The sequence below is a fragment of the Botryllus schlosseri genome, chromosome 13 (genome assembly GCF_051294905.1).
Source record: "Botryllus schlosseri isolate E-star chromosome 13, Bs_hap1, whole genome shotgun sequence".
Lineage (NCBI taxonomy): Eukaryota > Metazoa > Chordata > Ascidiacea > Stolidobranchia > Styelidae > Botryllus > Botryllus schlosseri.
Window position 1 is genome coordinate 1,124,663 of NC_137248.1, and position 24,500 is coordinate 1,149,162.

The 24,500-nt window shown below is 38.9% G+C and overlaps 3 protein-coding genes across 3 annotated transcripts; 2 read left to right on the forward strand and 1 right to left on the reverse strand.

The window, feature by feature from the left end:
* Window positions 1-20: 20 nt before the first annotated feature.
* LOC145453354 (zinc finger MYND domain-containing protein 10-like) lies at window positions 21-6,171 on the forward strand. Its single transcript, XM_080331321.1, has 11 exons — window positions 21-154; window positions 699-807; window positions 1,627-1,740; window positions 2,293-2,487; window positions 2,590-2,678; window positions 4,115-4,236; window positions 4,594-4,745; window positions 4,857-4,960; window positions 5,028-5,171; window positions 5,535-5,660; window positions 6,024-6,171. Exons 1-11 carry the CDS (start codon window positions 45-47, stop codon window positions 6,091-6,093), a joined length of 1,335 nt encoding a protein of 444 aa, XP_080187447.1. The 5' UTR covers window positions 21-44; the 3' UTR covers window positions 6,094-6,171.
* A 91-nt stretch (window positions 6,172-6,262) lies between these two features.
* Window positions 6,263-18,469, reverse strand: LOC145453358 (UDP-galactose translocator-like). Its single transcript, XM_080331325.1, has 6 exons — window positions 18,320-18,469; window positions 17,662-17,767; window positions 12,098-12,274; window positions 9,030-9,181; window positions 8,413-8,535; window positions 6,263-7,704 (listed from the first exon to the last, which is right to left on the reverse strand). The coding sequence occupies exons 2-6, from the start codon at window positions 17,747-17,749 to the stop codon at window positions 7,186-7,188; spliced, it is 1,059 nt and encodes a 352-aa protein (XP_080187451.1). The 5' UTR covers window positions 17,750-17,767; window positions 18,320-18,469; the 3' UTR covers window positions 6,263-7,185.
* A 548-nt stretch (window positions 18,470-19,017) lies between these two features.
* Window positions 19,018-24,462, forward strand: LOC145453356 (lactosylceramide 1,3-N-acetyl-beta-D-glucosaminyltransferase-like). The gene has a single exon (XM_080331323.1). The coding sequence runs from the start codon at window positions 21,654-21,656 to the stop codon at window positions 22,875-22,877; it is 1,224 nt and encodes a 407-aa protein (XP_080187449.1). The 5' UTR covers window positions 19,018-21,653; the 3' UTR covers window positions 22,878-24,462.
* Window positions 24,463-24,500: the final 38 nt, after the last annotated feature.

Here is a 24,500-nt window from a genome sequence, read left to right on the forward strand (position 1 = left end):
ATGTTGAATCGATAGCCGGTAGGCTAGTCATATCTTTGGTTGCGATGGCGTCAGACGCGGGCGGGGAGGATTCTACGATTATCCTCCCGATTGAAGCGGAAGCTCTCGCGGAAGGATTGAAATTGTTTGCTATAAAAGAGGTGGGGTGTGCCAGGTATGATTTTGACAAATTTTAGCGGTAACTCTTGGGACAACTACATATTCTAGTTATTTAGAGCGAAGTAATCAAGTTCTAATCTGATTTGCGAAATTTTTCTATGCTCATTTTGATTTTGGTCTAATTTCTGGTTTACCTGAAAATGTTACGGGATAACTATATTGCGAAACGAGCCATACGAGAATTAACCCCCTATGATTTTGATTCAACTTCCAAGTTTGTGCAAATTCTGTGCAGTAATTCTAATTCTATATACTTTTGAAAAAATTGTTGCTGTAATTTTAATTCTAATCTAAATTTCGAAAAGAGAGATATTTTCTAGCTGTTTTACTCTGCTGCCCACAACTGCATACAATATCAAAGGTGGTCAACGCTCTGAATTTCTACTCAATTTCCAAGATATCTCACAACTATTTCATGTGGTGGTAGAAACCGAAGGTGCCAAAATTGCTCGACTAAATAGTTTACATAGTTTACAAAAAACACTTTGTGATAACTTGATAGCTGCGATCTGAAGTCTGACGGCAAAATGTTTTGACAGGTGGCAGAAACAACACCAATACTTGGAGAAGCTGAACATGCAAGCTCTTTTGAATGCGACCGAAGAGAAGCACGACTACATCCAGGAAGCGTTGATCAACACTTCCAAGGTTTGTGCATTTCTGTAAACCACTTAGTTTGAAAACTGCATTGCGGTCTCTCCTTCACATATCATTTCTTGGCTTTGTACTTTTTCTGAGTGTTATATAAGAGTTGTAATCAAAGTCACAAGGTTCCGAGTTACAAGTTGATCTTACTTTCATAGTTTTGACTCGAGTCAAGTCGATATGCATAGTGTCGAGTCCGAGTCATTGTGTTCACTGATAATTCTGCTTGGATGATATTGTATGCCTCTCATTTATACCGTAATAATATTATTGTAATGTATTACCAATTTTCCTCAATCGTAACAGATTCTGGCCCTATTTTTCAAGCACCAGTAGTGCTAATAGACGAAATACCTATAATTTAGTAACTTTACTATTTTTCGAAGTCACAATAAAATGCCATCCAAGTCTCGAGTACAAGTCGCGTCATTACCCAAAAGTGACTCAATTCGAGTCATTTTGCATATTTAAGAAAATCTCTCGATTGCAAGTCGAGTCATTACATGAATTGACTCGAGCCAAGTCTAATCATCAAAAATGACTCGAGTAAAAGCCGAGTCAATACTTGAATTGACCCAAGTTGAGTCACTTTCCGTATTTGAGAAAATGACTCGAGTCAAGTCAAGACACCAAAAAAGTCGAGTCAATGCCCAAAGTGACTCGAGTCGATTTGAGTCTATTCCATATTTAAGAAAATGACCGAGTACAAGTTTAGTCTTTACGTGAATTGACTCGAGTCGAGTCGCTGAAAAATTCCGAGTCGTATTGCAACCCTGTAAATGCTTCCATCATTGTTACCGTGGTTGAATTTTCGGAATGCAGGTTTCGCTGCTCGTCCAAGACCTGATTACGACGGAAGTTTGGAAAAGCCAGATATTCGATGTGATTGCGAAGACGGATTTTTCCCCGAGCACCACCATCCCTTTATATCTTGTGGTAAGTTTGACGTATTTTCCTTCCCGTCTTAACAGTTTTTTTTTCTAAATTAAATTAGAATTGGATTGATAGCCAGCGTACACAGTGTTTGTTCTAAATTGTGTTAGAATTAAAATTCCTGAATCCGCCGAAACATCGACAAGAGCACAATTCTAGCTATTCAACTATACTAATTTAATTGTAATACGATTTGTGAAATGCTTCTATGCTCTCATTTTAATCCTAATCTGCTTCTGGTTTTCCTGATACCCTAAAAATATTATTGGAGAACTGTACAGTGCGAAATGAGCCAATGTTGGTATTCAGACATTTGCGATTCTCTGATTTGAACTATGATTTGATATGAACTGAACTCAAGTTTTCACGAATTTTCAGGACCTGTATCTCTAATTCTAATCTGATTAGGAAATCATGTATAGCTATCATTCCAATATGAGTCTAATTAGGAAAAAACTATGCAGTAGCTATCATTAGAATTCGAATCTCTTTTTTTGCCAACTGATCATGACACCGCAGTCGAGATTTTCTCACGAATCATGCAATTCTTCACAGGTCTACCACGAGGCGACGATCTGCACCCTGCTGGAAACGATATTGTTCCACAGAGAGTCGATGGAGGCGGCTGAAGACACGGTGCTCGATCTCTTGGATTTTTGCTACAGGAAACTCACGAGGGCGATTTCGGACAAGAAGGAGAGAGGGAATGAGATCGTTGAACCGGAGAAGGAAAAAGGAGACACGATGCAGGTGTGGCTACTAGGCTACTGCTTTGATGACCACCCCTGAGTAAACTATTGAAAAAAGACTCGAGACGAAATGACGCTGACCCGATGTTTGTTACCTCGACAGGAGATGAAAGCCCAGTGTGAAAAAATGGAATTCGAGCTGGCGGTCAAGTGTCTATCAATTCTCAGATATATATCCGACTATTTGGACAGGTGAAGTCTTCTTATCATTGTTGTGAATTACGAGCCAAAGTGTCAATTTCCGAGACTTGACCGAACAACTTCATGTGGGAGTGAAAAAATAAATTTCTGAAAAATACTGAACCCAAGAATTTCTCAAAGTAGATTTGATCGAGGGGTCGTATACTTTTGGAAGTTATTACAAGGTGGATACTTTCAAAAGTGTAAGATGTATCTTGGCGATAGCGGCTATCACAAAACAGCAGTGTTGGGATCAAGTCACTACCTTCGAGTCACGAGTCATCTCGAGTCATTGCAGATTTTGACTCGAGTCAAGTCAAGAGTCATTTTGAGTCATTGCAGATTTTGACTCGAGTCAAGTCAAGTCACTCGATTTTGAAAAGTGACTCGAGTCAAGTCAAGTCACCCGATTTTTGGAGTTGACTCGAGTCGAGTCAAGTAACGAGTCAAGTTGAATTTTCAAAGTACAATACATGATTCAAGGTCATTGCATTTTGCTAACTGTTTCAAATACAGATGGAGTCCCCATTTATTCTGAATCGAGGAACGAATGAAGAGTTGATTATGCAGCACGCAAGAAGGCGCTCTATCGCTTATACATACGTAGAACGGTCAAACTACGTAATTATAGCGGTATAGCCTCAGTCTATATATAACAGGGGTGGGAAAACTGCGACTCGCAAGCCGCATGCTGCTCTTTGAGTCGATTACTTGATGACTTGAAATTGACTCGTAAATTTTGCTTCGAGTCACGAGTCAATCTGCATTTTTCAAGCGTTGAGTCAAGTCAAGTCATACGAAAAAGGTGACTCGAGTCAAGTCATGACCCGAGTCCTCCCAACACTGATCTAATGACAAGGCAAGTTTTTGCAACTTTTGTAAGCTTCCAAAATACTGAGAATTTGTAGTATGATGTTTTACGCTCTTTGTCGGAATTTTATATTGCAACTTTTTCCCCTTTTGCGCGAACCTTTTTTGCGCAAAATAGAAAAAAGTGAGTTGAAAAATATGCTGGAAAACTAATTCTAGACTGGTTCTCTCTTTGATTTGCATAACAAAGAACTATGTGATGGGTTAGCTGCATCTCCGTGTTATCTATGATGCAATGGCTTGCAAGCTAGGAGTTCAGCAACTCCACCCAAGCAAGACAAAGTGCCTGAACTATATGTAAATGAATCGCGTCATTATCTGTCGTTTGAATTTAAGGTCCCATTTCATGGACGTCCTGACAAGACCACTGAAAATCCTAAACTATTGGGTCATACAACAGAACCATTAGAGTATGTCATACCCTAATTTAAATACATTACAAATGCAACTTTTACAAGGGTTATTTCACGAGGTTCTGATGACAATTTCGCTCGTAAAATTGAAACTACTTTCCCGCTCCACCGCTGCTATCGTGTAGGCCAAGGCATGGGGTTTGACATCTTGTGTTTGTATTGCAGCGTTCCACTGAGCACTCCCGGCCGCATGCTCAACACACTGAATATTCCTTGTCTTCTGGTTCAACTGGTGCAGGACCCGCCCTGGACCAGGCACGGCGAAAATGGAATTATGAAATTTATCGGTGAGCAATAGTCCTATAATATAGTATTTGCATTTTTGATCAACGGTAGTCTGTGGCAGCGTTTTAACGACTTGAGTCAACTTTTTCTCTTGACTTGATTAGAGTTACTAGGCAAAAATGGACTTGACTTGGCATGTCAGACACATGGATTGACTCGCGACTCGAAAAATATCGACTCAAATGACTTCATATTGTGATAATTATACGATGTTCTTTCCAATTCTCTACCAGTTGCTGATGATTACCCCTGACGAGTGTCAGCCGAAAATATTCGGGCTCATTTCAATATCAATATATTATTCAATTGTGTATTGAAGTTCTGCACCTCCAACAATACAATCTTTGTAAACATTCAAGATACAAAGTGGGTCAACGTGAGCGGCGCCGACACAATGCAGTTGACGAAAGTGGAGGGCCAGGTGTGGCTGACCGCCTACAACTTACTGATGCACCCGCAGTGCGCCATGAAGTACGAATTCAACACTTACAACAAAACCCAAGTTCTGAAGGTAATTAGAGATATGAAACGACAAATTAATTCGATCGGTATAGATCGAAAATATCCGAGCTCATTTCACTATATACTATTCAATTATTCATTTATTTAAAAAAAAATCTAGCTCCGCGGTTTCATGAACGATGTACTTCTCGACCAGCTTCCTATTCTGGCGCACATGAGGCAATTCTTGGAACAGCTGTCTCTAACCGAGCCACCCCCACCCAAGTAAGTCAGGTGCCTGTGATCCTTGTTTATTTTCAACCACTAACAATTCACCCCCAATTATGTTCAGGTCCGAGCTGGTTCTGGAACAGCTGCCCGAGATCATGGACAGGATCTCAAACGAGAATCGCGGTAAATGGAAAGCCATCGCTAAATTTCAGATGAAGAATTACTTCAATCCTTCTCAAGACGAAATCCGGGAACAGGCTAAAGCGTAAGTTCAACTTTGTTGTGATACTGAGATTTTTTATCGATTTTATGCTGCGGCTGGTCCTGGTATTTCCAGAGTTGGTCAATGTAGCCAGCACCATCCCCGATCTACTCTCTCGGCCAAATAGGCGTTCTCATTTTGTAAAGTCCGAATTAAATTGTATTTGCGCCTGTAAGCGTGTTCAACAGAATTCTTGAGCTAGTGTTGTGATAGTCTTGTTAATCGGAATGCGAAATTGGGCAGTGTGTTTGTGAGTGCCTGCGAATCGGAATTCATTCCTGCGCATATTTGTTTCTTTGCCTGCGCATTGAATTTCTACTTATCTAGTTGCCCAAGACTTTGGCTTCAAGTTGCATTGCGTTTCAGTTTGGCAGAAACGTACAACATCGAAGCCATGAACGCCCTACTCCCCGACGTGCCAAAATGTTCAAACTGCGGAGCAGAGGCCACCAAGCGCTGTGCCAGGTGCAGAACGGAATGGTACTGCAAAAGGTCAGTCGCACGGCCATTGTTGATGTGCAATGTGGTTTCCAAGTCTCTACCAGTTGCTGACGATTACCCCTGACGAGTGTCAGTCGAAAATATCTGGTTGACTTTAAAGAATTTTATACGATTGTATATCGAAGTTATGTATCTACGAGAAGCTCTTTGGATATTGAGTAAAATTGCCTTGTTAACGGTAATCACTTGAGAGTGTAAGGCCAAATCTACTTCAAGTACAGTGGTCTACTCCTATAGTTTAGACTAGAGTCATTTTCAATTCATTTTTGACGGCTGCTCAGGTGAAACGACACGAATTCACAATGTACTCATTTGTCTCACAGCTCTGTCGTAATTTGTGACTACTATTTTCAGAGAGTGCCAAGTAATTCACTGGAAGAAGCACAAAACCTACTGCGTGCCTGTTCAGCAAGAAGTCAAATGATATTGGTCAGAAGATTAAGACACCCACTGTGTTTTTTCACGTTTCTTTATTTATCCAAAAAGTTTACGTGAATCAGAATGGAGTGGTACTTCCGATATACAAGAGAGACTCTGACCTGTTCCTCCTAACACTCTCATTCTGCTACCTTGCGAGCACTCAAACACGGTAATATGCGGCACATATTATATTTGAAATACCAATGGCTCACATAATCATATATATATAGTAGTATATAGATTCCAGTATGTGCAATAAGGGTTGTTCAACAATAATTGAAAATTCCTACGTGGTTTTCCACATAACTTTCCAAACTCAAATTTTTTTTCTACAATAACTTCAGGGACTTTAGCAAATACCCAGTAAAATTTATTTTTAGAAAAGAGTTATTATTGAACAACCCTAACATGCAAAAAACATCGCTGTTAAAAAATGTAGTGTCGTAGTCATGGACGGAATTGGCGGCTAACCCACATCAACCCGGTATCTACGTCGCTACAACTACAGAGCTTGCGATTAAATGGAGGAAGGTTAAATGGAGGAAGGCAAGGATAAATATCTACTTACTGCACACGTAAAAATTGATATAGCAAAATTACCAGACGCTAACAGTGAACGATTCCTCGACAAATCCGACGTTTTTATAGCAGCAAATTTCACACGTAACGTCATCGTAGCCTTTGGTCAGTAATACGTTATAGAACTGTGTACAATTGAAAAGAAATTGGAATAAATATCAAACGGTGCGACACACTTTGCCAGCTATAAAACTGCAGATCTGAACAAACTGCATCATATTAAAAAGCATAGCAGCAGGAGCATTTAAAATCTATTCAGCGGAGGCTGGGCGCAATGATTCCTTGAATGTGAATTGATACGCTGTTAACTTTGTAGTGTTGAAATTATCAACAAGAATTATCGTTGCCATACTATATTCCAAGAATTATATTCCAATGCGGGAGCATTGATATCTCGATTGGTCGTGTCGCAGAACACAAAGCAACCCACGTTACTTTAAATGACATATTTATGTATACTATCACTCAGATCAGAAGTTTGCCCAGCCCTGAAGACTGCATTCCGCATACAACAGGTTCAAGCTTTGCTGTTCTGCGTAGTCACAGGTTTAGGTGCCGGCAAACTGTATAGATAAACTGCTACAATTACCAAAGCCGCACCGCTTACAAACACCCAAGTCAACTGGAAATTCATCCAAAATATCGATATAACAGTGGACAGCACGATTGAGATTGAAGTCGCGAAACCTTTCAAGATATTATCGGCGTACTTAATAACCATCGCCACCAGCAACCCGCCCAACGCAAACACAAGCACAATCGACCATACTTCGAAATCATATCCGTAAAACATTCCCTTAGTAGTGACGGCCGTCCAGTTGGAAGCGTACAGACCGAACATACCGGCTATGATTCCGAACATGGACATTTGGACGTTCCTGAGCCATATCGAGCCTTTCGAATGTTTGAGTATCTTCTCAAAGTAGACTCCAGCGAACCCGGAAGACAGACAGGACACAACGACGGCCGCTAATCCGATTAAAGGGTTCTGTTGCTCCGAGTTCTTTTCAGAGGATCCGCCGGTCTGAGTTTGTACCTGGTTAGGATTCAGAATACAGGGTCAGCATGCACAAATTGCAGCGCAAAATTTGAAACTCAATAATTACGGAGCTGGACAACCAGTAATTTTTCAGTTTTAGAATTAGTTTTGCCAAATCAGATTAAAATTAGAATTAAGGTGTTCTGAAATCTACTGAAGTTACGAATTGGAAAAAAATATGACAAATCAAGTTCAGTTTATGGCTATGTCTGAAAAGAAATCTTCAACCAGATATGGAAAATTTTCAGCTCTTGTAAATTAGACGGGAATTGTAGCTACGCAATTTTTTCGAAAATACAACAAAAGCAAGTTTAGTTCATATCAGTACAATATACAATTGGGCTACAACTAGAAAATTTCACCTTTTCTAAATTATCCTACGGTGAATGATAGCTACACCTTTTTGTCAAATTAGTAACAGTCTACAGTTTTTAGAGCAAAACTAGGCCTACCTACATGGGTTCACACACATAAAAATCTACATCGCAAATGCAGAATTCGGTCTATGACCAAGGTGCTGGCACATGGCTTTACATGATTCCACATGTAAGAATCTTTCACATAACTACACCAGTCCTCAAACAAGTATTTGTATCGGACATAAATTAGTCCAAACCTAGACAGAAACTTGTTCTGCAGCAGCAATCTCAGGCAAAGCGCTACAGTTAATGAATATTTTATACAATCACACAATCGAAACCTCACTTGCACAATCGCTACTCCGAAGAACAGCAGGACCATGGATATCCACTGCGTTTTGGACAAGGTTTTCCCCAACATCACCACCATGAACATGGCCGTCGTCAAGATCTTCAGCTGATAAGTAACCTGCAATTGAGAATGTCATCTTTTTGTCATACTGACAATTTGATGGCACAAAGACTTAGTGAGTAGTTCTACTTGTGGATTTTTAAATGCGAGTGGTTCTAGTTGCGCATTAAAAAAAATTTGAAGGGTATACTCTATTGAAATAAACATGAATATTTTCGGCTGACACTCACTCATCAGGGGTAATCTTCAGCAACTAGTAGAGAATTGGAAACAACATTGTATATCAACAATCGTATCACCAAATACGACGTCAACTGCATGAAATTTCAAATACCGGTAATCAGGGCGAAGAAGCACTTTGAGCTCAATGCACAATTTTTAAATGGCACATGAACTCCTGTTGGCACAAACTAGGTTGATAGGTTGAGTCCTGACAAGTGTCAGCCGAAAATATTCAGGTTTCAATATCAATATGTCGTTCAATTTTGTATTGAAGTTATGTAGCTCAAAGAAACTCTTCAAATATGTTATATATGGATTGTTGAACATACCTGATATGTGGCCGCTGGTAAGTTTGACAAGGCCACGTACAGTAGATTATTCTGTATCGTGTAAACGATGGAAGGTACCGCCAACATGAGAGTGTCGATGGGTTGCTGGACAATGTTCTCGTTCAGGAAAGAACAGAACGCCTTGACGTTAACTGAAAAATGAAAAAATAACTTTTACAAATCTGAGAAATGATCTCATGAAATTTTCCTACCGTTAATACTACCAAAATTTCTGAGAACAAAACTTCACTTCTGCCTGTCGAATTTATTATGCATCGTTTTAATAGACAACCTAACCATTTCATGGGGTACCGTAACGCTTTCATTTGTAATTGACATATCCAAATTTTTTTCCTCTCACAGCAGTGCTACTGCAGGCTGGAATTGAGCCAAATTTGGTGCGCATTATTTTTAGACATCCTATCGAGTTCAACAAGTAGCCAGTAAAATTTGAAAAAAGTTATTTTTGAACAGCCCAAATACGGTACCGTAAACCGGGGTAACTTTGGACAATTTTCAACAATTCCGCTTTGTATCTCGGAAATGCTAGGGTGTAGGGGAGGCAAGTTTTGTGTTTTTTAGGGTCATGGAGCAAAGATTAGAATTAACTAATCCAAAATCTTCATGGTCATAAATAAGTACCTTATTTTTGTAAATTATCCGTGTCCAAAGTTAGCCCTGCATGTGGGGTAACTTTGGACAATGCAGTTTTTTGTATGCCTTTACACTCAATTGTTAATGAAACCTCGTAAATGAGGCTTATTTGGTAAGAGTTGATGAGAGCAGTGGCTAAAACTGAAACAAAATAGTATATTTCTGGCCTATTGCATGATTTTTTCCTAATCCACCCCCCCAAAAAAATAAAAAAATTAGGTAGTTTATGAAGGCTAATGCCCTCTTATTCATCTCTTGTCTCAATTTTCCCTCATGCCTTCGCCAATTGGGACTTATAAATAACATATGGTGATAAGGGGTATCCCACTGGCAGTGTCAGCAATCAACAAAAACATTAAACATGTTACCGTGATTTATTGCCGATTTCAAATATATTACTGTTCTTTAAACGATACACTTTCCCTTTCCTATGTCCTCTGATGGACATATTTGTCGTAATTTACGATATCCCATATCCAGCTGGTGCATCTTTAGGAGTGTGATAAATTTTTGAAGTAGCTTACACCCGATTACAATCTCTGAGCTCATTGCCTACCCATTTTTTCATATTTTCGCAAACTCCTAATTTATTAACCTTCTCATTCCATTTTAAAAAGCCATGTGGCCGGTGATAAGGAATATAGTTGACCATACACTTTGACACAGATGAAGCAGCCACTTTCCAGAGCTCTAAATATCACATTTTCCACTGTCCAAAGTTACCCCATTCTGATAAAATTGACGGGGTAACTTTGGACATCACATTTTCCTGTATTGATCTAAGGGTGAGCCCACTGAGATTTTTGCCATGGATTAAGCCTGCTTAGAGGTATCTGCTGCCAAGTTTTCAATCTATGAATCACATGCTATCTATGTTTGGTTGTAAGAAGTTTAATGACCATTAATTTTGAAGAATTTGACCCCCAGCCATTAATTTATCAATGTTGGGTCAAATTTATCTTCTAGTGAAACGAATCCACCTTCTATTGAGACTACTTGTGGTACTGATGCCTCATGAAAAAGAATTGGACCTCCAGCGGCGACCCTTTTCCATCAATAACCATTTAAATCTTTTACTGCTTAGTGTCCAAAGTTACCCTTAAGTCCAAAGTTACCCCGGTTTACGGTATTGATGTTTTATTTGAAGATCATCAAATGTGAAAATTGGAATCTAAACATTACAAGTGGAAGAAATTTGCAACACGCATTCCAGATTAATAGCAAGTTGGCAATCCAGTTTGTCCAGATACAACATGCCTCCAGGCTAATTAGTTGAGTGATTGTGAATTGACATGGCAATTTATCACTGTGCAATAGGTTTTGTTTCGGATTCCGGGGATTCACTGATTACATTTTTAGGTTGCCTAAAAAAACGCTGCACACCAAATTTGGCTCAATTCCGACCAGGAGAAACCGACGCAAAGCCAATTGATTTTTTTGAATTCATGCTAAAAAAAATTCATATTTTACTGTCAAGCCCATGAATTTATCGAGTTGTCTGCAAAAACGGTGCAGAACAAATTTGACGCAGTTTCAATCCGTTGAAGTGAAGTTGTTAGAGTTTTTCATTCATAATTCTGGGATTACCCACCGTCATGCTATTTTTGCAAATACCAAACTTTCAACTACATTATCTAAACTTATACCGGTTGGAAGTGAGCAAAAATTGTTAAGCATCGTTCTTTGATGCAACTTAACAATTTCATGGGATTAACAGTAAAATTTGGAACATTTTTGTAGAACTTTTTCAATCAATTCAAAAATTGGAATGATTTCAATGCAGGGTTGTAATAACTTGAGTCACGATTTTTTGATGACTTGACTTGACTCATTTCTTCAAATGGGTAAAATGACTCGACTTGAGTCAATTTGTGTATCGACTAGACTTGTACTCGAGTCGTGTGCGTGACTCGAACCAAGTCATATAACTAGAGACTTAGGAAGGCGAAGACAGACATTTTATTGAAACTTCGAAGATTAGTAACGTCTCCACATGATTGATATTACCCCTAAAATTCCCGATACTTGGAAAATAGGGCTAGAAACTGTTAGGACTGAGGAAAATTACGATACTATGAATGTGAGCCATTCTATATCAATCGAGGGTAGTTGAAAAATGTGGGTTGAACCGCGTTGAACTCAAAACCTAACATTGAACGCAATGGCTTGGGCTTGAGTCACAATACTCATGACTCGGACTCGACCCTCTACTCACTGACTTGGACTTGTCTTACAAAAATATCAGTACTACAGGTCTAGTTTTGAATAAAAACCTGAAACTGTTAACAAGAAGGAATCTAAATTTATAACCACTTGAGATATTGCTAGTATCATTTTCTACAGGTAGGAACTGACAAAATGTATCCTTATATCAAGTTGAAAAATTTTCAAAATGCCATCACTCGAAAACTTACATGAATGCTCGTGGAAGACTTTGATGAGACAAACAATGAGTTTGACGAGTTCCGACATGACGACCGCGCTCGCGGCAAAGAACTGCGGAATGTCTCTCGTCCGGGCATGACGCATTAGCAAGATCACCGCCGTGTTTTGAAGAACCAACAGGAAGAGACACAAGTATTTCAGTTTTGCTGAAAAACAAACATTTACAAGTTCTATTATGTGACATTTCAAGGAACTCATCGGTGTACAATTGGATATTATACTCATATTGAAATAAACCGAATATTTACCGCCGATACTCATCACTCATCAGGGGTAATCGTCAACAACCAGTAAAAAATTCAAAATAACATTGTACTCCATGATGAAAATTTTCATGTCAGTGACATCATATTCGCCGATATAATTGTTATTATATCGTTGCTGTGGAATCAAAGTAGCCCCCGTCCGTTTCTCAAACTTTGTGAAAATCAAGGCTTCGCAAAATCTCCATATTCTTTCGGCCACGAACCACGCCTAAGATACGATCGAAAGAAAATGAAAACTACACAAAAAGTAAATTCTCTCAAAATGTGTCTGAAAGATCATCCTCGTATGATTTTATTAACCTCGATCTATTTCTGTTGCGTTTCTTTCGCAAACAAATCGAATGGCAGTCTTGTGATCACAAATTAGGGAAGTTGGCCAGAAACCTTACAACATTGCTACTCATCATATTTAAATAAATGTTTGCTATAACTTAGGGTTAACATACGCCCTCTTTTAAGAGGATTTGTCCTCTTTTTTGACTTTTTTAAAAGCGTCTTCGGAGGACGACCAAATGTCCTCTTTTGTAGAATTTTGGTTAAATATATGGCAAAATCGACATGGACAGAGTAAATCAGCACAGACGTAACGCTCCGACGCGTATTTCGGGAGCTTGGCCGGAATGTTGACCTTTTTTTTAGTGAACCAACCAACTGATAACGTGAAAGAAAAACTGTATTCTGGGACCTGAGCCAGAAAGTTGACCCTTTTTTTAGTCAACCGACCACAAAGTGGGAAAAATTTAATATTTTTTCTCGATTTTCCTACGGTCTTGCACGTTTGAAGATTTTGAAAAAGTGACCTCTTTTCAGATTTCCAAAATATGGTAACCCTACTATAACTCATATGGAAAAATTCAAGGTCATTCAAATGCAATACGATGCAACTGTATACAAAATCCTGTAAATCAGTAGTAGCAAAAGCAATAAGCGAAACGTATCTATTGTTGTGTTAGCCACAGGTAGTGGGAAAATTCACATCTTTTTACACTTGCTAATTCTTTAAAATCTTGGTTCTAAAGTGGTGAGAGCAAATTGAAGACGGCGGTGATGGTTTTCACCTGGCCATACAAATGCGAAATCCATTCTTAATAAAGTCCGGTTCGAAAACGTTAACAGCTTCAAGTAGGTACCCAAACACTGCACTTTGACTTTGCAAATCGACGATGATGGATTTGGTTTTGTTAAAAGCCTTTGCAAATACTGTAACAGATAAGGTACGGATCCAAGACTTACAAGGTCCGCCAATTCAGTACCGGTAGCCTTATTTATGGTCATAAATAAAATTTTACCATCTAAAGCACTTTATAACGTAACTTATATGGAACAGATGTATCACACTGTGACATTTCTATAATATCCAGGACAGTCCACGTATTTTATGCATGGTAGGCCTATCAAGTTTCGACACTCGCACAATATGCGCCGACACGCAAGCTACGTTTGTACCAAATTTCCTCGAGATCATATTTGATATTCGGGCGGGGTCCATAACGGGTGTGTCTATTTCATCAATGTCGACACCTCGACAACTATTCTACTTGAGTAGCATTATAATTCGAATTATAATTATAGCGACTCAATGTTTTTCCAAATTAGATTCACAAAATATAAAACATTACAATAATTCAGTGGTCGGGAACCTTTTTGGGCCAAAGAGCAATATTGACCCAATATTTTCAAATTTAAATCCCAAGGAGCCATAAATGTCAATCAACTATTACGTCACAATTAATTGCGTGACGCAGGCTATTCACTAATACATGCGTGCGCCATATTTTCTCCGCTCACATGCCTAGGTGGAGCCAAACATGGTCACTACAGTAGTAAATGCTTTGAAACCTTCAATGATTATTGGTATTTTCTATTGATGTTCATGCGCAACTCATCGTAAATAGCTTAGAACAGTGGTTCTTATACTTTTTAGACCGCGACCCAAATCTGACTTTTAGTGGTATCTCGCGACCCAAGCAACACACACCAAAATGAATGCATTTGGGTGCCGACCAATTATATCAATAACGAAGGGTTTGGCCACCCAGCGACGGTCAATTATCGCCACCGAACTTTTTGGCACCGCACTTTGCCCAGCCGTATGTTGGCCCAACGCCATATATTCATGTGTCCAAGCGTGGACGGGTTTTGGCCTCATAAACCGGCAACCGCTCGTTGTACAACTCTACACTAAAGCGTCACAGGTCTCCGACGGTGTTTTCCAGAGAAACCAATGTTGAAAAAATCTTAACATGAATTCAAACCAATTTGTTTAATACAAAGGTCGGCACATTTTCATGATCAAGTCATGTTGTGGTGGCGACTTCTCCGCATGTCTCGCTTATTGGCCGTGGTACCAAACTCAGTGACCTCTGATATGCTCAAACCAACTACAGTAAATCGCGCGAAAAGCGAACATATTTTGTTGTTGCAATGACCTCAAATAATATTACATACATATTAAAGGACCGCTCTGGTACCGTCGCGACCCAAATTTATATCCTTCGCGACCTATGTTTGGGTCGCGACCCATACTTTAAGAAAAACTGGCTTAGAATTTATAATCACTGATATTAATCGAATGTTATTGTCGCACTGATTCCGAATACCGAAATATTGATCGACTTCTCCAGTATTCGGAGTGTTAGCCAAAAATGTTTGGGTATATTTCAATATGAATATATTATCTAACATACTGTGGGTGTAGGATTCATATCCAAAAAAATCGAATCAAGTTTCATTCATCCTAGTCTTTTGGGGGAACGGGGTTAGGACCCAATTCCTCCGGTTGATCTCAATCATGAAGGTACCTAATATTATCATCATTTCAAAACACCACAAGACTGCGATACATGAAAACAGGAAGGTGTCGAAACGACTCGGGAGTATATAGTCAGACACTGAATTCGGTCCCTAGCTGATGTAAGGAAGAAGCATGCACACTGGATGGGAAGAAATATAGGATAACATAGGTAGTTAGCGTACTGTCGGATGATCCAGGACCAATATATAGTCCAGTGGTCGGGAACCTTTTTCGTCCGAAGAGCCATATTGGCCCTATTCTTTCCACCTCAACTCTCAAAGAGCCATATATGCCAATCAACTGTTACGTCACAATTGAAAATTAGTGACGTCATGGTAGCACTAATTCGATCCCACTACATGGGATTGCTCGTGTGCGCCATATTTTCTCTGTAAAAACTGGTATTTATTGTTCGAAATAAAGGTCGAAAAGAGAGGTAAGGCACAGATAGGCCATGCAAGCTTCACCATTGATAACGCAAATCATCATGAGTAGTATAGAATTTATTATAACTGATATTAATCGAATGTGACTGTCACACTGATTCCAAAAATCTAAATACTTATCGACATCTCAATTCTCAAAGTATTCGGCGGTAACATAACATCGCGCTACACGCATACATTTTACCGCTGGTACTACACAGAGCTATACTTATCAATCAAGAACGTGGATAGCTATGGCGTTGTTTGTAATTCGAGTTTGTAATTGTGAATGTCACATCCACAACAGTTCATTTCTCGCCGTAGATCAGGAAGACAATGTCTATTTGAAAACTGTGTTTTGCAATAGGGGTCGCTATGTCTGCTATGCTCTTTGATTAATCGCACAATGCAAGATTTCGAGTAGAATTTGCGAGTGATATTGGCCGCCGGCGTGACAGTACCTTAAATTTGATGATTTTTAAAAGAGGGGCTCGTAGAAGACGGCATTGCCTTTACCTCTCAAAGACATGTTTATACTGCCGCGAGAATAATTATTCTGGCCGTGATGAAAATTTACCAACAATTCGCTGCAATATTGTTCAATTCGGCACAAAAATAAATATTTGGCAAAGAGCCATATCTTATACCCAAAAGAGCCATATATGGCTCGCGAGCCACATGTTCCCGACCACTGATATAGTCAATCACTAAGGACAAACCAGAAAACCAACATAGTTAGGGTTGATTCTGTAACACGGCTAATCTGTATTAGATAGACTGATCAGTAGAACGCATATACAAGACCATGATAAATTTCGACATGTTTATTAGGCTACATTAATGGTTGGTGTCATTGGGAACACTATATTTTTATGGGTTATATATCGGATAAGCACTCAAAATTCGTGTGATAACTTCCCTTCCCGAGGGTCGGAGGGTGAATGGATGTAAGATAAATCGTAATTAGGTAAAAGTGATGACTAAGGCGATTTTTTGACATGTCAAAAAAAGTCAAAATTGAGTCGAAATTGCAGCGTTAGGTCAAATGTCAGAATTGTTTACAAAGTTAAAACTTTTTTGCAACCCGCATTTCGTTTGTATCGTAGATATTGCACTGTCGGTGAACTCATCATTTGACATTATACAGCTTGTAGCCTACTTTATAGGCCTACCGCTGTAGACGGCCCATTCATTGTCTGCTCATTGTGAATCATAAACATTCAAATGAAACAAATAGGTTGACATTATGCTCAACGTATCGCAATATCCCAACTGAAACAAGACTGCGTGGGCATTGCATGGTTCTATTATGAAGAAGCACATTATGAAAAATTGTGATGTATACACAATTGCCAGAATGAAGCAACAAGGTTTGTCACCAGTAGAGTACACACAACTTCAGTGCTGTCAGCCAACAATTGATGCTGTTGAAATGCTTTCTCTATCCATTCTTGGCAAGCTACTTAGTAAGGACAGACACTTTCTACCCGAGAATGTAGGAAAGTATTTTTCGTTATACCGTACTACAAAATTTTGTAATTATTTCTGCCATGATGCGTAATGTAACTACTGGAATTCTTCATACGGCCAGATTTCGTTAAAATCAAGTTTTTTCATTCGAAAATTTACCAATTTCAGTTTCAGAGGCATTTTTTTTCAGGTTAAACTACCGTACTTCTTAAGGTCAAGGACAGACAGTTCCAACGAGAAATGAAGATAACTAGTAGGTACAATTCTAACATTATATGGGAAAACACCTAATTTGCATACGTTAGGTCAAACTTGGTCAAAATATAGATTTTTAAGGTAAAAAAATGTTAGAATTTTCATTTCATAGGTAAAAAAATCGCCCTAGTGATGACCTTTCGTTAGTCAACGCCCTCCGAAATTTTGGGGGTACACGCATCTGGTATCAAGACTTGAAGGGGTCCGCGATACAAAAGTTCAAGAACATATGGCTTTATATGTGGAACATGTAAATAAGAGAAGAGGCATGCACGCACAGTCGATGAAAAGAAATAAAAATGAAATACATTTTAGCGACCTACCGTTGGCCTGATTATCCATCTTTACGGCCGTTACTTTCGGATCCTTCAGCGGCGACCCCTCCGACGGCGGAACTTTAATGGATTCCATGCAAAACGCGAAATGCTTCTAAAATGTTTTGAGATTGCTTCACACGTACGCACACAACAAGCGGAGCGTCACATTTTCTATGATACGGTCAAGTAAACATGAAAAATATACCGGCTTACCAAGCCGACTTGTACAAACTGCTGGTTTTTCGACATGTGTAGCTGTGTACCTAGAGCAAGAACTACAAAATTTACAAAAATAGCAACTAAAACTAAAACCAACAACCTTTAAAAATCCGCAACTAGCTAACTAAAACACAACTGACCAATACTGATCAATAATACGAATTACTGAATGTAAAAGGAACTGAGAAATATTGGAGATCAAAAGGGCGGGCTTTCAACTTTGAAATGGGACGGGTTTCGAGTGTTTCGACCCCAAAATCCACCCATGGCTATGCCATTGTTAGTAGTGATGATTCTGAGCTAGCAATAGCTGCCTGCTGCAGGAACATATCGCACAGCAGAACGCTGGTATCACGATTTACGCCAAACGACGACACGTTTTCTCTAACTAGAGTTGTTTGGCAGTTTATTTTTTAAATGCGCAACTTGAAGTAGAACAACTCACTTTTCAATATCCGCAACTAGAACTGGAACTACCAAAAATAGTAGTCACGTTGGCCGTAAATTAACTACATCTGAACCAAAGAACTGACTGAACAAGTCTGAATTACTTACATCCGATCGATACGGTCAAACAGCCGTCTACGAGGCATGTATTCATTCAACCACTGCTAAGTCATCAAATTCCCCTTTTCCGTTGGACGCAGAACAGCTATCATATTACTTCACGGCCACGACAAGTCGATCGATGAGAAATTGCTATTGTGTCAGCAGCAATTCAGTTCAGTCAAGCATCGTCGTAATCGTCAGAATATATATTTTCATCTGATCAAGACACACACAATGTACAATGCGGTATACAAGACATAATGCGATGTAATGAGCAGATAGGAGGAAGCCGAGACGACCATCCACCGAGGCGAAATGTGCGATTTACCAATTCTTCATGTTGATCTTTTCGCGTCTGCAATTCTTTAGACAGTTCTCCCATGCTCTTGTTCGTTATATTTGTTGTTTTCCGTTCTTCATAGGGTCTTTCTCTGGACTTCTTTTGACACAAGGGAAGCGGGTCGAGCCCAAGGAAATCTCCGACTTCACGATTTGAACCCGCGCCGCCAGCGTAGTGTCGTTGAGACTCATTTTTACTAATCTATGGAAATATGATATTGCTTCTAACTAGGTTTGTTATCTATAGTTTCACATTGTTGGCATGGATGTGGGATTCATGCGTAAAATTGAGTTTCTAGAATATTCATACAAATGCCGGCCGGCGAATGCCCCAAGCACTCTCTGTCGTAGGAGTGTTGTAGGCGTGTCCACGAGATCGTTCGATCAGGGATAACGTTTTGAGAGGCTTACGACGGCAGATCTTTCGATAGGTGTGGTGTTGATGGCGTGGAAAGCGGATTTTCGTCTGACATTTAAGTTCTAGGCGTATCCAATACGCAGGAATTGGGCTGCAGTAGACGCTACCTTGTGGTATACTACAAATATCTCGATTTCCGCTTTATTCCGGTCCCGGTGACGTATAGGGATCGCGTATACCAGAGTTCTGGTTTATATACTTACTGACCATATATCCTTTTATTTTGGATGACCCAATGGAACGTATTTCATTTCTATAGTATGACGTATTATTTCGCCATATTCCTTCTTTTATTGTTACCGTAGTTTATGAATTCGTCCCAGTGTCTTATAAGCAATTAAATAGTATATTCATATTGAAATGAACCCGAATATTTTCGGCTGACACTAGTCAGGTGTCTTAATAAGTCTTATAAGCCTGCTGCATCAGTGATTTCAGGGAAATGTAAGTTTTATGTGATTAAATCTGGCTCCAATTGCATGCAGTTGGATGTTTTGTGCTGCATTGATTGTTTGTGCTGTATAATCTAATTCTTATGTCAAAAGAAAAAATAATTACCGGACCACGACTGACCTATCGATCTCGCTTCCCATGACATGCCGCCCTATTTCTTGTCGCTTCCTTTTTCTATACAATCTTCTTTACTTTCATTCAGTGTGCATGCCTCCTCTTTACATCGCCTAGACCAAGGTGGGTGTCCGATTCCATAGACAACTCCAAGTCGCTTCGACATCTTCCTTTCTTTTCATTGTATCGCATTTTTTGTGGTGTATTGAACTGATAAAATTGCTAATAAACCAATGATGATGATGATGATGATATCTCTGCACTTCTCAACGGCCTGGTGGTGGTTTATAATAACTGTTGGCTTGGCTGATGTCCCAGTTAATGTTCTTATTTCAATAATGTAGGTACTTTTTGTACTGTCGCAGAAATGAATCTTTCCTCGGAATGTTGTTCGTAAAAGATTTTCAAAGTAGATTTTACATCTTCAATCGCCCTCTAGACCAGTGGTTCTCGGAAGTTTTTGTCTTCACGGATCCGTTTTGGGTCATCACGGACCCCAGCTTAACTCCAAATGAGTTCTAGTTCTAATTTAGTTCAATATCGTGCAACGTTGATATGTCTTGTTCAAATATTAACTGCAGGCTAGTGATAAACAGCAACAATTTGAGACAATGTCTATTTGAAAACTGTGTTTTGCAATAGGGGTCGCTATGTCTGCTATGCTCTTTGATTAATCGCACAATGCAAGATTTCGAGTAGAATTTGCGAGTGATATTGGCCGCCGGCGTGACAGTACCTTAAATTTGATGATTTTTAAAAGAGGGGCTCGTAGAAGACGGCATTGCCTTTACCTCTCAAAGACATGTTTATACTGCCGCGAGAATAATTATTCTGGCCGTGATGAAAATTTACCAACAATTCGCTGCAATATTGTTCAATTCGGCACAAAAATAAATATGTGGCAAAGAGCCATATCTTATACCCAAAAGAGCCATATATGGCTCGCGAGCCACATGTTCCCGACCACTGATATAGTCAATCACTAAGGACAAACCAGAAAACCAACATAGTTAGGGTTGATTCTGTAACACGGCTAATCTGTATTAGATAGACTGATCAGTAGAACGCATATACAAGACCATGATAAATTTCGACATGTTTATTAGGCTACATTAATGGTTGGTGTCATTGGGAACACTATATTTTTATGGGTTATATATCGGATAAGCACTCAAAATTCGTGTGATAACTTCCCTTCCCGAGGGTCGGAGGGTGAATGGATGTAAGTGAGGGTGAATTTGAGTTAGTGAGAATAACGTCATACTACATGTAGAAATCATGGAGACTTTTATAATTTCAAAGCGAATTCTGCAGCTGCATTACTTGAAATACGTGTCGGTGTCTTGAAAGGCCGTGTCTTCGGTTTGATATGAACGAGTGCCTAAAATTCGTTTCCACAAAAATAGTTGGAGACATGTAGAACAACAACGTGGAACTCTTCCCACGAAACCTTTGGGTATGATCGCATGAGTTAGAAAATTTGTTGCAAATATAAAGGTTTCGCGGACCCCCTGAAAATGCTCCCTGGACCCCGGTTGAGAACCACTCCCCTAGACACTAATCCTGTAACATGACATTAATTTCTGCAATGTACGGTATGTGATTACTGACATGCCAAATTTTCAATTAGATTCTATATATTCTCATCAAAGTAACCTAACTTTCTCTTTCAACTTATAGCTATGTGTGATCTTATTATGAAATCATGATATGAGATATTGTTTCATTCTCTTGCCTGTCTGATGGTAACAAGTATTCGGATACATTGCTGAAATCAGTCACTGATGAAGTTTGCCGTTGTTGTATCAACCATCTTGCTGATTTCGACCGCGTTGATAGCACACTCGTGGATATACTCAAATTCAACCGTGGAATTCCTCAACGATTGTCTTGTCGGGAACGGCGTATGCTATTATGCTCTTCTCGTTCCATTGACGATTCCGGTGGCTTCGTTTTGTTGGTTACTGAATTGGTTTGGTCTCATGTTCTTCAAACACAACTAAATCTGATTTATATCAAAAAGATGCACTGTTTCGCTTTGCATCGCAACAAAAAGACTCTTTTTGTGGTGTGCGCTATTTTTATGTTACTTATCTATAACGGACTCATGACTGATCGATTATTGCAACACTGTCGCACAATGAAAGTTGTGTATTTTACTGTCAAAGGCTTTTTATTCCGTATATTGAACATACCTACAAACACAAAACTTTATATTAGTTCGGATGACAATGTGTTTCCGTATTCTCGCTATGAACTTAACTATGTCGTTAATAATGGAAATTTATGTTCCAAAATAAGTCCGCTGGTATTGATTTTTGTGAAAGTACACTCTAATGAGTTTGAAAGGCGTTCAAGTATAAGAAAAACTTGGGGAAATGTGACAGAATGGAGAAAATTTGGAGTAAAAAACACAGATGTCCTTGTGCTATTTAATGTAGGCAAAAGTGAACGTCATACTCCAGAAATACAAACTCGTATAGAGCAAGAAAATATTCGCTTCGGCGATATCATCCAAGAGGAATATATTGAAAATTTTCATAATTTGACGCTGAAAATAGTCAGCCAATTGAAATGGCCGCTAAAATTTTGTCGTACTGCTAAATTCTGGATGACGACAGATAGCGATGTGTTTGTCCATATCGGAAATCTTGTTTCATATTTGAAAATGCAAAAGCATGAAGGGTTCTACGCAGGGCCTGTGCATTTAGGCTCGATCCGCAATGGTGATTTGTCCTCAAAGTACTATGTATCAGCGAGGGTGTACAAAGGGGTGTATTATCCAGATTATTGCGCGGGTGGTGGATATGTACTATCAATGGATGTTGTCGGACTGATCTTTCAAGAAGTTCCTACCACACCGTTGCTTTATATTGACGATGTCTACGTAGGAGTTTTAGCGAATATTTGTGGGATTCGGCCTACTAACTATGCCATGTTTTTTGGGGAACGAAAAGCATCCACAGATTTGTGCACGCTGTCAAAATTTATAACGTCTCACGGTCATGATACGATGGACATGTTGAAATTATTTCAGGATATAATGTCGTTATCGTGGTTGGATCCGAATTTGACTTGTTTAAATAATTACGCGTCCAGGGTTAATTCATTTGACATAGTGATGTTTTGATTATCATTTATACTGTGTGCAATTCCTAGTTACTGCTTTTGACACATCGGTTTCGTGTATACCTAGTATCGACACATGCCTCTTCATTTGAACAGCTTATCCATTACATGCCATTTGATATTGCCATGATTGTACGACGTGTGCGTGCATTAGGGCTGTTCAAAAAAATGATTTTTAAAAATTTTTCTGGCTATTGGATAAAATTGTGAGGTTTGCTAAAATAATGATGCACACTAAATTTGGCACAATTCCAGAGTTGGGATAATTTTGAATTTATTCTACAAAAATCTGATCGGTCTAAATTTCAACCTGTAGAAGCCAAGTTATTGATGTCCTACATTTTAGATTTGATATCATAGTATTTACGGTGGGTAGATCTATATATCATTTTTTTTAAACAACTTGACAACTGCGTGGGTAAAATTAGAGTTCATTATTATTTATGATAAGTTTGAAATTTTCGAAATCCAATAGCTTTGCTTCTACAGGCTGGCAAGAATCAAATTTGGCGTGCAGCGTGTTTTTAGTCAACCTAACAATTTTATGGAATAGCCAGCATGCTGGTCAATTCTGAATCACGTATCAGGCATTGAGTCTAGTATGTAAGATATCAAAGTTCAAATGCGTACCTTTCACGCTGCCACAAAGAATATAATGCCAGTTTTCCATCACAATAAAGATAGTGAGTTTTTTTTTCGACTATACCGATTTCATTTGCTGTATGTTGATCATGACTTCAGAATTAAATAGAATTAAGGCTCGATTCTGATTTTGAGTTTTTGAATCATTCTGTGCAGTCGTAATCGTTCCCCGTTTTGAATAGCATCTCGTGTTTAAAGCTTACTTTAGTTCTTGCGGCTTTGTGCAAAACTGTGTATCTATACAATAGATAGAGCATTCACAATCATATTTCTACTCTGCCTTCTAAGTGCCAGTTTCTTGGGAATCGAGATATTTGTCTTGTCTTGCCCTGTTCTTTTTCTCATAAATTGAATAACATTCACATCGAAATAAACCCGAATATATTAAGCTGACAGCAACTAGTATTTTAGTTTATTTCAATGTGAATATATTATTCAACTGTATCTTCAAGTTCTGTACCTCCGAGAATCTCTTTTTCATAATGAAACCGCTTATGATTCATTGATGGACCTTGCCAATGTCTGTTATTAGACTCATGCCAAAACCGTGATTCTAAAAAGTACTATGACCTAGCATCTCCTGACCTAATGACTGCTAGAAAGTACTTGGTTGTCATATTTTATAGTTGGTTCACATTACTGAACAGTATTTTGATCACCAGAGTTTGATTCGTGTTTCTGTGTTTGTACTTCCGATCTCAAACATATTGCGCTACATTGATGGATTATTCTATTGCTGTAAAAATACTTTGACGACATGACTGTCCTGAAATTTCCAGTTTCTGTTCTAGTGCTTTTGAACTTTTTCATAACTCTTGTGAATGTATCTTGTAAAAGAATGAGCATGACCTATGAACATCTTCAATAAGAAAGTTCACAGTAATGCTGTCCATGAAGAAATGTTTTTGTCTTGATGATTTTTGACCTCTGTTTTGTTTCGTAGAGGGGTCGTGTAATTGGTTCCGTCTAACTGTAAGTGCTT

Excerpts from the sequence above, each read along its gene's own strand:
- LOC145453354 (XM_080331321.1), top strand. The coding sequence starts at position 45 with ATGGCGTCAGACGCGGGCGGGGAGGATTCTACGATTATCCTCCCGATT. Across the intron at positions 4,746-4,856 it reads ACAAAACCCAAGTTCTGAAG|CTCCGCGGTTTCATGAACGA; the intron begins GTAATTAGAGAT and ends AAAAAAATCTAG. Across the intron at positions 5,172-5,534 it reads ATCCGGGAACAGGCTAAAGC|TTTGGCAGAAACGTACAACA; the intron begins GTAAGTTCAACT and ends ATTGCGTTTCAG.
- LOC145453358 (XM_080331325.1), bottom strand. The coding sequence starts at position 17,749 with ATGGAATCCATTAAAGTTCCGCCGTCGGAGGGGTCGCCGCTGAAGGAT. Across the intron at positions 12,275-17,661 it reads GATGGATAATCAGGCCAACG|CAAAACTGAAATACTTGTGT; the intron begins GTAGGTCGCTAA and ends TTTGTTTTTCAG. Across the intron at positions 8,536-9,029 it reads TACCAGCGGCCACATATCAG|GTTACTTATCAGCTGAAGAT; the intron begins GTATGTTCAACA and ends TCTCAATTGCAG.
- LOC145453356 (XM_080331323.1), top strand. The coding sequence starts at position 21,654 with ATGCTATTATGCTCTTCTCGTTCCATTGACGATTCCGGTGGCTTCGTT.